Source organism: Boleophthalmus pectinirostris, unplaced genomic scaffold, assembly GCF_026225935.1.
Source record: "Boleophthalmus pectinirostris isolate CB_2022bp ecotype Guang Dong unplaced genomic scaffold, ASM2622593v1 HiC_scaffold_18, whole genome shotgun sequence".
In the NCBI taxonomy this organism is placed as follows: domain Eukaryota; kingdom Metazoa; phylum Chordata; class Actinopteri; order Gobiiformes; family Gobiidae; genus Boleophthalmus; species Boleophthalmus pectinirostris.
Genome location: NW_026571133.1, coordinates 1,612,501 through 1,625,000, shown reverse-complemented (window position 1 = coordinate 1,625,000; position 12,500 = coordinate 1,612,501). Strand labels below are relative to the sequence as shown.

At 41.2% G+C, this 12,500-nt stretch overlaps 1 protein-coding gene across 1 annotated transcript in view; it reads right to left on the bottom strand.

Moving 5' to 3' along the window:
- nav3 (neuron navigator 3) overlaps positions 1-12,500 on the bottom strand; it is a 285,935-nt gene that overhangs the window by 226,280 nt on the left and 47,155 nt on the right. The window contains exons 6-7 of the mRNA XM_055153752.1: positions 7,879-8,263; positions 3,144-3,845 (exon numbers count right to left, since the gene is read on the bottom strand). Of these exons, the coding sequence (XP_055009727.1) occupies positions 3,144-3,845; positions 7,879-8,263 (1,087 nt within the window). The remainder of the gene's footprint in view (positions 1-3,143; positions 3,846-7,878; positions 8,264-12,500) is intronic.

Sequence of the window (12,500 nt, the reverse complement as noted above, 5' to 3'; positions counted from 1 at the left end):
CAGGCAGAGCAATGACGTATCCATGGAAACAAGCGGGTGACGGACCCCCAACTCCAACCAAAAAGTTACACAATGCACCTTTAAGTGTATCTTTTATCTTGCATCTACCATATTTGTATTGCTCATGAATTCCTTGAAAAAAAAGGAATTCTCACTGTGAGCGGGGTCGCCTCTCCATAGATCAAGAGGAACGCAATTAACATCGCCATGGAGACAAGCAGATGGTGGACCACTCACCAGGAAAGTTACATAATACACCTTTAAACAAGACTAATCTAGCTCAAAAGCAGTTCCAAAAGTACAGATTTTTCGGATTATAAGTCGCATTTTTTTCATGGTTTGTGTGTTTCCTGTGACTTATACTCCGGTGCAACTTATATATTAAAATGTTCACACTGAAGCGGTGAGAGGCTCTAGTCTTGTGTGTCAGTATCTGCTGCTCCTGTTCCTCCTGTACCACTGTCACTTGGCTCTACTGCGCATGTCTCCTGCAGAAAGAGCCTCTGTCCTGTCTGTATCATGTCAGTCGATCGCAACATTACTTCTGTAACACTGAAAATTTAACATTTAGACAAACTTATAAAGACGACTGAGAAGAAATGCCCCCAAAAAGAAAATCATATTCTGCAGATTACAAGCTCCAAGTAGTGAAATCTGCATCTGAAAATGGTAATCGAGCAGCAGAAAGAAAGTTTGGAGTGAGTGAGAAACTTGTCACTGGATGGATGGACAAAGCCTGAACTCCAGTGACACCGAAACCATCCTGTCTGGATTCAGAAAGACCTGAATAATTCTAACTGGAACTGACGCTGAGTCTGACGACAGCGACACAGAAGAGGAAGCGGCGCTCTGTTTACCTCCGGAGGTCGTGGAGTTGCTCAGAAGTGACACCGAGGATGAAGAATTGAATGGATTTAGTGATTTGGAGTGAGATGGAGAGTTTGTTAAACTTGTTCTGTTCTGTTGTTTATGTTATAGTTTATCTGAAGAACTGTTCATATGTGACGTTAACAGTCTGTTGTTCTCTCTTCTATTGTTTTTACTAGAACTTGACTTTTAAGATGAAATGTCGGTCCCTGGTCTCTGATTTTAAAATAATTTTCCCTCAAAAAAGTGTGACTTATATATGTTTTTTTCTTCTTCATTACGCATTTTTTGGCTGGTGCGACTTATACTCCGGAGCGACTTATAGTTCGGCCTTTCAATTTAAATCAGCTCTAAACAAAAGTATTCCCCTCGACACATAATCTCACATTAACACAGACTTTTGCACTGCCTGCTTTTGTGAGGGAAGTTACAGCAAATATATCCACAGAATCGATTTGAAATGAGCTAAAGGAAAACTGTGATCCCATAACACGGCATTTTAGGATGAATTCTGAGCTTTAAATAATAATAATATACCTTCTGTGTGATATATGGATTTACTGTTGGCAGGACGCACACAGCATGACACTGAAAATGCTCGTGTGTATAAATGGGTCATATTTTTAGATAATACAAATTCAAAGAGCAGGTATTTTTTAACCACCCACGGGTCGGGTTATACGAGGCAGCAGAAAGTGAAACTAAACACAAGCTCCAAGTAAAGACGAGATTTAAGGTTGAATTACAGGTCAGGTCTGTGGTCTGGGGAGAAGTAGTTTTATATAGCAACAAAATACCAGCAATTTACAGTCGTCCCTCACTATATCGCGGTTCACCTTTTGCGGTCTCGCTGTTTTGTGGATTTTTTTTTTTTTGTGCAATCTTGCATGCTTTTTTTTTTTTTTTTTTTTTTTTTAACAGCGTATGAACGCGTATTGCATATTTAGTTTAGTCCTAGTCACAAATAAACCGCACTTGACTTTAAAGGAAACACAACAGTGTGATGGGTGAGTGGTTTTGTTTGTTTGTTCGTTCACGGTGACTCTGGGCTTTGTTCAGTTGTGGCGTGTAGGGAGGTTCTGTCTGGGACCAACGGATTGTCGGCGTGTTCGCAGTGACTCAGTTGTTCAGTCGTGTCTAGAAGTGGCGCATTGCACTCGCTTTTTCGGTTCGTTCCTCCGTTCCGTTCCTCGTCGGCGTGGAGTGACGAGTGTGGCTGCAGGTGTTTTTTGCTCCGTGTGTGTTTGTGTGTTGTGTCTGTCGAGAGAGCGGGATTTGAACCACCGACCTTCTGATCGAGCTCACAACCAACTCAGCTACTCTCAAGTAAATACACGAAAGCTAGATCTGTTTAATGCCGTAATAAGTAGGGATGGGCATGATTAATCGATTAATCGATAATTGATCATTAAGAATTTCATCAATTATGTTCGACAAACAGAATGTAGGTTGCTGTGCGTAGCATAGTGTGACCAAACGGGTCCGTACATGTGTCTCTGCACTCAGAAGGAGCGAGACACAAACAGTCAGTCAGTCTGCAACGTACTGAAGCACAAATGTGTATTTAACGATGATTTGTACAAGAAATTCCACACTTTCCGTTGCGTTCGGGACAAGTGTGAGTCCATGTGCACAGTGTACAAAGCAGCACATATGTTTCGGTGTCCAGTGGGAAAAAGTTCACCAGGACACCGAAAAACATGAAAAAGTTTTACCAGGTGAGAGACGCTCAATGTCGATGACGAGTCCCCACCTCCCACCTCCCACACAGTGTCCTGGTTTTGACAAACACAAATATGGTCACACTAACCTGTATTCACCTGAGTCATGTCTTTTATTCTGAAAGAAGTTGACCACATCAGCGACACAAGACCTTTGCTTAGTTTATGCAAATTAGCAATGCAGTTTTAAGTTTCGTTTCTGTGCGATTTGCACAAATCTGGATTAAACCCATTATAATGTCAAACGGGCTGATGTGGCTCTAGAGTGGTTATGTTTTATATGTCGTAAAGTTGAATTTATTTATGCAGATTAGTAGTGCAGATAGTAATAATAATGATGATCATTTTAATATAAAAAACGTTAATGATTAATCGATAATCGATCATTAACTCTCCCGACGATCGGTTAAGAAAATTTAATCGAATGCCCATCCCTAGTAATAAGGAACATTCCAAGCAAAACGATGGAGACAATCAGGCAACAGACCCACCACCAGAAAAGTTCCACAGTGCAGTTTTAACTCATACTAACACGTGTCGATTTGAAAGTCTTACCTGTACATGAACGGCGCCACAGTGGCCGTGTTGGGGTGGTTGTGCTGCTGTTGCTGGGGCAGTTGGACCACTCCGTTACCCCCCTGACCTGCCCCACCTCCTCCTCCTCCTCCTGCCCCTCCTCCTCCTCCCGCCCCAGACCCGGACAGCGCCGAGGTACTGGTGGACGAGGTTAGACTGGTTCTTTTGCCCTCCGGACCCCCGATGGACCTCTGGATGTAAAAACTACCACTCTGCCCGCCTTTGCTCAGCTTTGCCCCTTCTCCTCCGCTTCCACTTCCTCCTCCTCCTCCTCCTCCTCGGATGTTCCCGCTACTATTTAAGGCTTGCGGTTGGTTTTGAGTCTTGCTCGAGTTCGCAGTGGGCGCTTTGAGGCCCGGTTTGGGGATGCCGCTCGAGGGCGCTGTGGAGGTGCTGGTTTCTTTCTTGGCTGATGACGTCTTTCCGCCCTTGGGGATAAAGCTGCCGATTTTGGAGCTCTTTTTGCAGTTTTCCGAGGAGGCTTCGTCTTTGGGAGAGGCGGAGGAAGAGGAGGAGGGGTCTTTAGAGGTTTTCGAGGACTTGCTCTTCTCTTCCTTGTCCTTAGAGGGCGCCGTGGTTCTGCTGCCGTTGGACTTGGAGTATGATGAAGAGGAGGTTTTGGTTGGAGCGGCGATGGAGGATGTTTGGGTCTTGGGAGGGGGCTGCTTGGCTGGAGCCGTGCTGTGAGAGGAAAAGATGACAATAGTTAAAATAAATGGTTTAATTAATCAACCATGAATTACTGTTATCAAGTGCAAATTATATCAGAGAGCCTAAAACTTGTATAATCTGTATAAATGTCTCTTTGGAGATGTTATTACACTGCCTAGTGTTTCACAGTACGACATAAGAAGGTGATGATCTGTGGAGAAGCAACCACGCTCACAGTAAGAGCAAGAAAAACATTTATAAACGGAGACAATATTTATATTTTTACATTTTTAAATAATTATTTTCTATTGCCTTTGTTTTCTTTTGCTTTTGAAAGAATGAAATTTCTACATTGTGAGCCAATGTATGCATTTTCTCATGTTATCAACGGAAATTTTGGGGAAATTTGTGCTGTTTTAACCATCAATTTAACACTAGGTTATTACATCAGTCTAAACCAGGATGGACCAGTAGTCTCCTGCAGAGGAGGTGCTACCATAAAGCAAAAGTAGGCGGCCACAAAAGTAGGGCCCCCAAATCTGGAGGGGCCCCCAAACAATTTGCCCTCAGTGCCACTAACGACCGAGGCCGAGTAGTTTACTTTTAAACAATAATCGGTAACTTTATAATAACTACACCTTATTTAGCCTTAATAAAGCATGAATAAAGACTTAATTGATAATGAAGAAAGACTTAATTAATAATGATTCACGCTTAGTAATTGTTTAATAAAGGATAATTAGTCTTCACTTTAGAAAAGCTCTCCAAAAGACTTAACTAACAGATAATAGCTGCCTGAATTATCATTGCATTGTATTATTAGTAAATCATTCTCTCGTAGTTTACTAATCATTAATAAATGCTCAAATGGTTAGTCCATGAGTAATTAAGTATGAAATAATTATGAGTAATTATTTAAAGCACAGGCAAATTAAGTGCAAGTGTGAATTAAGGTAGTAATTAAGTAGTTACTAAGCGTGAATCATTATTAATTAAGTCTTTGTTCATGCTTTATTAAGGCTAAATGAGTTGTAGTTATTATAAAGTGTTACCCAATAATCATAAGAGAAATAATAATAATCATATGTAAATGTAAACAAAAATGTAATTGTGCGTATTGTGTTCCTCCCCCTGCATCCTGATTGGCTAAATGATTGTAGACCTGTCAGTCAATCTCTTCTGTGCCGTGTCTCCTGTACAGTACAGTCCTGGAATCAGTCTTAGGTTAGTCCTGGGTTAGTCCTGGTTCAGTCCGTGGTGTATGCAGTGCAAAAGTTTGATATAATCTCGGGTTAAGTGCGGATGCGGTGCTGTAATACACGGGTGCGGGTCTCCAAAAATGGACCTGTGCAGGACTCTGTGCTGTCGGGCTCCATTATGGAATAAATGAATCCAAACAAAAGGATGACAGCAGCAATAAGTTTTAAGAAGGATGTAAAAAAGGGTTGTAACTCTCCTATGTGAGAAAAGTGTCTAAACCAGAGGTGCTCACACTTTTTCATCATGTGAGCTACTTACAAAATGACCAAGTCAAAATGATCGACCTAATACAAAGTCAAACAAACTGCACTGAAACACTCTGTGCCCCTTTTTTGGACCCTCACCCACAGTTTGAGAACCTCTTCTTTAAGAGAACTTCCTCTGGCACTTTACACAAAACTGTGAAAAAAGTGAAGGAAGATTTTAAAACCTGTTTTTTAAAGTTCCAAACTGGAGTTTCATTCTTTTCTGGTTTTGCAGTGATATTTACCAGCCTCTGCACGTTTACCAAACCAAACGCACATCGTGACAAACACAGATGCATTTGTGCACTTTTGTTAGACAAACTTCAGCCAAATGTGGCAGTAGGTCTGTTCTGTAGATCCGCTCTATGCTGTAGACCTGCTTTGTGCCAACACTGGAACACAAATTTAGACTGGTTTTTGCTTCACGTTTGGTCTTGCTCTTCTAATCAGCCGCACTGTGGGAGGGGCTTGTGTTGGCTGTACGCAGGAAGGAGCGAGAGCGTGAAAAGGCGAGGGGCGGCGTGCTGACGTGAGGCAGATGGACAGGTAGGATGTTTAGGAAGTTGAACCTGCCCTGTGATGCACGCTGGTACACGAGGACACACGCTGTCGCAGACGAGCCGTGCATAGGGAGCGTGTGTGTTTGTGATGCGCCGTAGAGTCTCCGCGGGTTTCAAATGAGCGCACAGGCTGCACTGAGACGCCCCACACGCTCCTGCACCCGCTACAAGTTTATTACCAACAGCAGCGGCCGGAATGAAATATGATCACACTTGTTGAGTGTCAGACCTCGAGTGAGAGACAAGACCGAGTCCAAACGTGAGTCCGAGACGAGACACGGCGATCTACCCACACGACCTTGGCGATCGACTGGTAGATCGCGATCGACGTATTGAGCACCCCTGGTATAAAGTGTGTGCTGAGGGTTTTTACAGACTTAAAACAGATATAATAACTGTAAAAAATAAAGTTGACTACTTCGGATTTCACCTATCGCGGGTTATTTTTAGAACGTAACCCCCAGAGATAAAGGAGGGACCACTGTATGTTATATAGCGCTATAAGATTTGTGTTCTTGATGTGTGTGAGCAATTTTTGATCGTGTAAGGTGAAATATTATGAACTGAATAAAGTGAAGTGTGCCCGTGGGGGATGCGGTGATCACACAAAAGAGACGTGTGAACTGTGTTTTAAAGGTCACGTTAAACTCTGTGTAGAAGGATCCTGCAAACATGAGAGACTCAGGCCCTAAACTAGAAGTATTAATGATATTTTTATGGATGTTTACATGAAAATGTGACCACAAGCTTCTATTGTTTGGGTTCTCTCTGGGTTTTTTGTTGTGGATTTAGTTTAATCCACAAGACTGAGCTTAGTTTTTTAAATGAAATGAATATCCGACGAATCCGTTCTTTTTTTGTTATGATATAAATTTGACATTTACTGATTCATCACCAATTATAGCAGTTGATAAATGTAAATATCTTGGTTTATGGCTCGACCCGTCGCTCTCATTCAGGGCCCACATACAAACTATTACAAACTAAATTCCATATCGCTTAAAATTACTTTATCAGTCCATCAGTTGTTTTAGCTTTTCTGTTAGGAAAAAGATTATTTCACAACTAATTCTTCCCATTTTAGATTACTGCGATATCATTTATCAAAATACTACAACTTCTATTCTCCAACCACTCAACGTTATCTATAAGAGTCTGTGCAGATTCGTTCTCCGCTGTCCCTTCAGAACTCACCACTGTACGATGTATCACCAACTGTCCTGCTCACTCTGTCCTCCCGACGTCAACTTCACTGGTTATTATTTATTTTTAAATGTATTAATCTCAGTTATCCTGAATATCTTAAACAGTATTTAATTCCATTCAGATCCTGTTATAGTTTACGTCACACAGATCAGATATTTTTTGTTGTCCCAAGAGTCAAAAAACAAATTGGAAAATACTCATTTAAATATAAAGCTGCTTCTGATTGGAACAATCTTCCCTCATCGATTCGTGCTTTAACTTCTGTCCCTTTATTTAAAAATGCTCTGGTTCAGCATTTACATAACCCATGTCATTGTTTTTGATTATTTTGTTGAATTTTGTTGTTTATCTTTGAATTCTGAATTATTATTATTATTATTATTTTTATTTATTATTATTATTATTATTATTATTATTATTATTATTAATTATTATTATTATTATTATTTTTTATTATTTATTTATTTATTATTATTATTATTATTATTATTATTATTATTTATTTTTTTTATTATTTTTTATTTTTATTTTTTTTTCAAATTTGTTTTATTATGTGTGAAACAGTGAAGCGTGAGTGAGTGTGACTGTGTGTGTGTGTGTTTGTTGTTGTGTTGATTTTGTTGTTTTGATGTTTGTTTGAGTTTCTGTCTCCTACTGTTTGCCCGACTGTATCTGTATCTGTCTTTTGTTGTTGTATTCATGAGGAACCCCTTGAAAACGAGATGGTGACACATCTCAAGGGGCTTATCCTCCAAACAAATAAATTCAAATCCAGTTAAAGTTAAAGTGTACCTGGTCGGCGTGCTTCCCTCGTCTCCGTACTCCGACAGATCGTCCTCCTCCTGCAGAGCCATCTCCACCACAGACGGGGACACTCTGGAACCCGCTCGGGGCGTGATCAGCCTGAACTTCTCCAGCATGGACCTCTGAGGGGGAGGTCCGGCCGTGCCCACCCCGGCCTGGAGCCCGGCGTCCTGCGGGGAGGGGTGCGTGGGGCTGGCCAGCATGGAGGAGGTGGCGCTGTGCTTGAGGTTCATGGATTTGCTTCTCCAGGACTTGGAGGAGGTGGGAGAGGGGATGGAGGAGGCCAGCTGCTGACCGCTCAGACTGGGGGAGAGGGAGCCAGAGAGAGAGCTCCCATTCAGACCGCCGGACACAGGGATGGACCGCACCGAGTCTGGAGACAAGACAAGACAAAGGTAAATGCATTAGAAACCAGGAATGTAACAAAAACAAATATCGTGATAGCGTATCGTCAAAAGTCTCACAATAATATCCAGTCCAATCCAACTTTATTTGTATAGCACATTTTATAAATAAGATCGTTTCCAAAGTGTTTTACATATCAATATAAAACATTTTACAAAAATCAGCAGAATTATGTTCCAACCATGAGGAAACTAATACAATCAATCAATAAAACAATAATAATAAAATGTATTCATAAAAGCAGTACTAAAAAAAAAAAACAATAAATAAAACAATAAATAAATAAATTTAATATTTTTGATAAAATAAAATAAATAAATAAATAAATACATTAAATAAATAAAATAAATACATTAAATAAATAAAATAAATAAACAAATAAAAGATATCATGGGTCATCACAATATATCGAATTACTTTAGAACTACTACTACAACTACTACTACAACTTCTACAACTACTACTACTACTAGAACTACTGCTACTACTACAACTACTACTACAACTTCTACAACTACTACAACTACTACTGATACTAATACTAATATACTAATACTAATATTTAAAAAAACAGCAGTAATTCATCATTTATAGTGATGCTGTGGGGGGGTTACCATGGTGACACCATGCACACACGGTAACAGCAAACACTGCCAAAGTAGTTTTAAGATCATCTCAAAAGCCAATAAAAACACAAAATGGATTTAAACGACACATTTTCAGGAGCCTGTGATCAATACAAACGGAGTAAGTTTTTTTACGGTCAGATTATGTTAAAAAAAAAAAAAAAAAAAAAGCTCAGATTAAAGTTAGCGTCACACTCCCAGGGAACGTCTCCAGATCCCGACTTTAATTAGTTTGGTTTGGACACATTTGCGCCTTCACACTTTATGCAAATGATCAGGCTGTGTAAAGAGTGAACAGGTGGGGCTTTGTTTGCACAGTTTGCGTGTTCTTCCCGTGTCCCCGGTTACTCCAGATGCCCCGCCGTGCCCAATAAACCCGCAGCGAAGAACACGAGCTCAGGAACCTGGCACAACATCTGGACACGGGTGCCCTGCCACGGTGCGGCGCTGAGATCACCCGCCGCTCCTGACAGGTCGCCCATTAAGACTGAAGGATGGGTCAAATGCACAGGACATGTTTCCCCCCCCCAAGACATTTAAAGGTGCACTGTGTAACTTAATGTGCGTCACCTTGGAGATTTTGTTGTTTTGCTTGGAATTTTTAACAGTGAGAGCTTTAATTCTGAATAAAAAAGTAATTTTGCTTTAAAAAGACCATGTAAACACTTGGTGAAAATGATTATTCGGAATTAAACATAATTCCAAAGTAAGTGGGTGGTTTATTCCGATTTTAAAGACAAATTAATTTATTCCTCGATCATGTAAACGTTTATTCTAATAATAATAATATAATTAAGCGCATACTCGTTGTGTCGTCCTTCTGACGCGATACAAACGATCCAGCTCCAGTTTAGTCCTGGTTTAGTCCTCGGTTCAGTCCTTGTTTAGTCCTGGTTCAGTTCTGGTTTAGTTCTGGTTTAGTCTTGGTTTAGTCCTAGGTTCAGTCCTGGTTTAGTCCTGGTTTAGAACTGGTTTACACCTAGTTTAGACCTGGTTTAGTCCTGGTTCAACTCTGGTTTAGTCCTGGTTCAACTCTGTTTTAGTCCTAGTTTAGTCCTGGTTTAGTCCTGGTTTAGTCCTGGTTTAGACCTAGTTTAGACCTAGTTTAGTCCTGGTTTAGAACTAGTTTAGTCCTGGTTTAGTCCTGGTTTGGTCCTGGTTCAGTCCTGGTTTAGTCCTGGTTTAGTCCTAGTTTAGTCCTGGTTTAGTCCTGGTTTAGACCTGGTTTAGACCTAGTTTAGACCTGGTTTAGACCTAGTTTAGTCCTGGTTTAGTCCTGGTTTAGTTCTGGTTTAGACCTAGTTTAGTCCTGGTTTAGTCCTGGTTTAGTCCTGGTTTAGACCTGGTTTAGTCCTGGTTTAGTCCTGGTTTAGACCTAGTTTAGACCTAGTTTAGTCCTGGTTTAGAACTAGTTTAGTCCTGGTTTAGTCCTGGTTTAGACCTGGTTTAGACCTAGTTTAGACCTGGTTTAGACCTAGTTTAGTCCTGGTTTAGATCTGGTTTAGACCTAGTTTAGTTCTGGTTTAGACTAGTTTAGTCCTGGTTTAGTCCTGGTTTAGTCCTAGTTTTAGTCCTGGTTAGTCCTGGTTTAGTCCTGGTTTAGTCCTGGTTTAGTCCTGGTTTAGTCCTGGTTTAGAACTAGTTTAGTCCTGGTTTAGTCCTGGTTTAGTCCTGGTTCAGTCCTGGTTTAGTCCTGGTTCCTGGTTTAGTCCTGGTTTAGTCCTGGTTTCAGTCCTGGTTTCAGTCCTGGTTCAGTCCATATACGGCGCAAAAGTTCAAGTTATTTTGTTGAGAGTAAATTAAAGTGCTGTAATATTCGTGTAATATTTTACATTTTAAACACAATAATATTGTAACAAATAACTTTAAAATGGCAGAAACACGTCACAAATAACACATTAGAGTTTTGAAGTCACGAGACAAGGTCAGATCTGCGGAAAGGTGGGCTTGCTAAAAAAAAACAACAATCTCCCTCGCATATCTCCACGGACACGACCAGGTGCTATCCAAAAAAGTTACACAGTGTGCCTTTAAAGTCGGAATATTCCAGAGTTAAGTTTGTGTGTGTTTTTGTCAAACGGCCCTCGCTCGGCACAAGTGACATTTCATTTTGTCGTCCACTGAAGAACAAAAAAAAAAAAAAAAAAAAAAAAGAAAAAAAAAAAAAGGGAAAAGGGGTCCTGGGTGTTGTTGCTATGGAAACGGCACTGTCAGGTGAAAAGCGTGGCTCCGGTTAAAAAGGGGGAAAGAGGGAGGGAGGAGAGATGGAGAGAGAGAAAGAAGGAAGGACGGAGAGAGAGAGAATGAAAGAGGAGAAAGGAGAGAGAGAATTGAAAGGAAGAGAGAAGGGAAGAGCAGAACAAGACAGAGAGAGGGGGAAAGAAAAAAGAAGGAGTGAGGGAAAGATGGAAAAAAGGGAGGTGGTAAGAGACAGTGAAAGATGAGAGAGAGAGAGAGAGAGGGATGGAGGGAGGGATGGATGGAGGAGATGAGGTTAATTGACTGGACACAACACAGCGCCACAGCAAAACTGAACTTGGTCATTTGTATTCAGACACCGAGGCTCATATTATCTGTGAAAGAGAGAGAGAAAGAAAGAAAGAGAGGGAGAAAAGAGAGAGAGAGAGAGAGAAAGAGAGAAAAGAGGGAGAAAGAGAGGGAGAGAGAGAGAGAAAGAGAGAAAAGAGGGAGAAAGAGAGAAGGGTAAGAGAGAGAGAGAGGAGAAACAAGAGAGAGAGACAGGGAGAAAGAAAGAATGAAGAAGAGAAAGAGAGAGGGAGAGGAGAAACAAGAGAGAAAGAGAGAGAAAGAGAGGAAAAGAGAGAGAAAGGACAGAGAGAGAGAGAGAGAGAGAGAGAGAGAGGGGAGAGACGGGGAGAAAGAGACTGGAGAAGAGAGAGTAAAAGGAGGAGAGAGAGAGAGAGAGAGGGAAGAAACAAAGGAGAGAGACAGGGAGAAAGAAAGACTGAAGAAGAGAAAGACAAAGGATGAGAAAGAGAGAGGGAGAGGAGAAACGAGAGCGAGAGAAAGAAAGGAGAAGAGAGAGAAAAGGAGGAGAGAGAAAAAGGACAGAGTGAGAGAGACTGAGAGAGAGAGAGAGACAAGGAGAAAGAGAGTGGAGAAGAGAGAGAAAAAAGATGAGAGAGAGAAAGGAGGAGAGAGAGAGAGAGAGAGAAAGAGAGAGAGAGGGGGAAGAAACAAAGGAGAGAGAGAGACAGGGAGAAAGAGACTGGAGAGGAGAGAGAAAAAGGAAGAGAGAGAGAGAAAGGAGAGAGAGAGAAAGGAGGAGAGAGAAAGAGAGAGAGAGAGGGGGGGAAGAAACAAGGGAGAGAGACGGGGAGAAAGAAAGACTGAAGAAGAGAAAGACAAAGGAGGAGAAAAAGAGAGGGAGAGGAGAAACAAGAGAGAAAAAGAGGAGAAGAGAGAGAAAAAGGAGGAGAGAGAGATAAAAAAGGAGAGAGAAAGGAGAGAGAGAGATAAAGAGAGACAGGAAGAAAGAGACTGGAGAAGAGAGAGAAAGGAGAGAGAGAGAGAGACTGGAGGAGAGAGAGAAAGGAGAGAGAGACAGGGAGGGAGAGA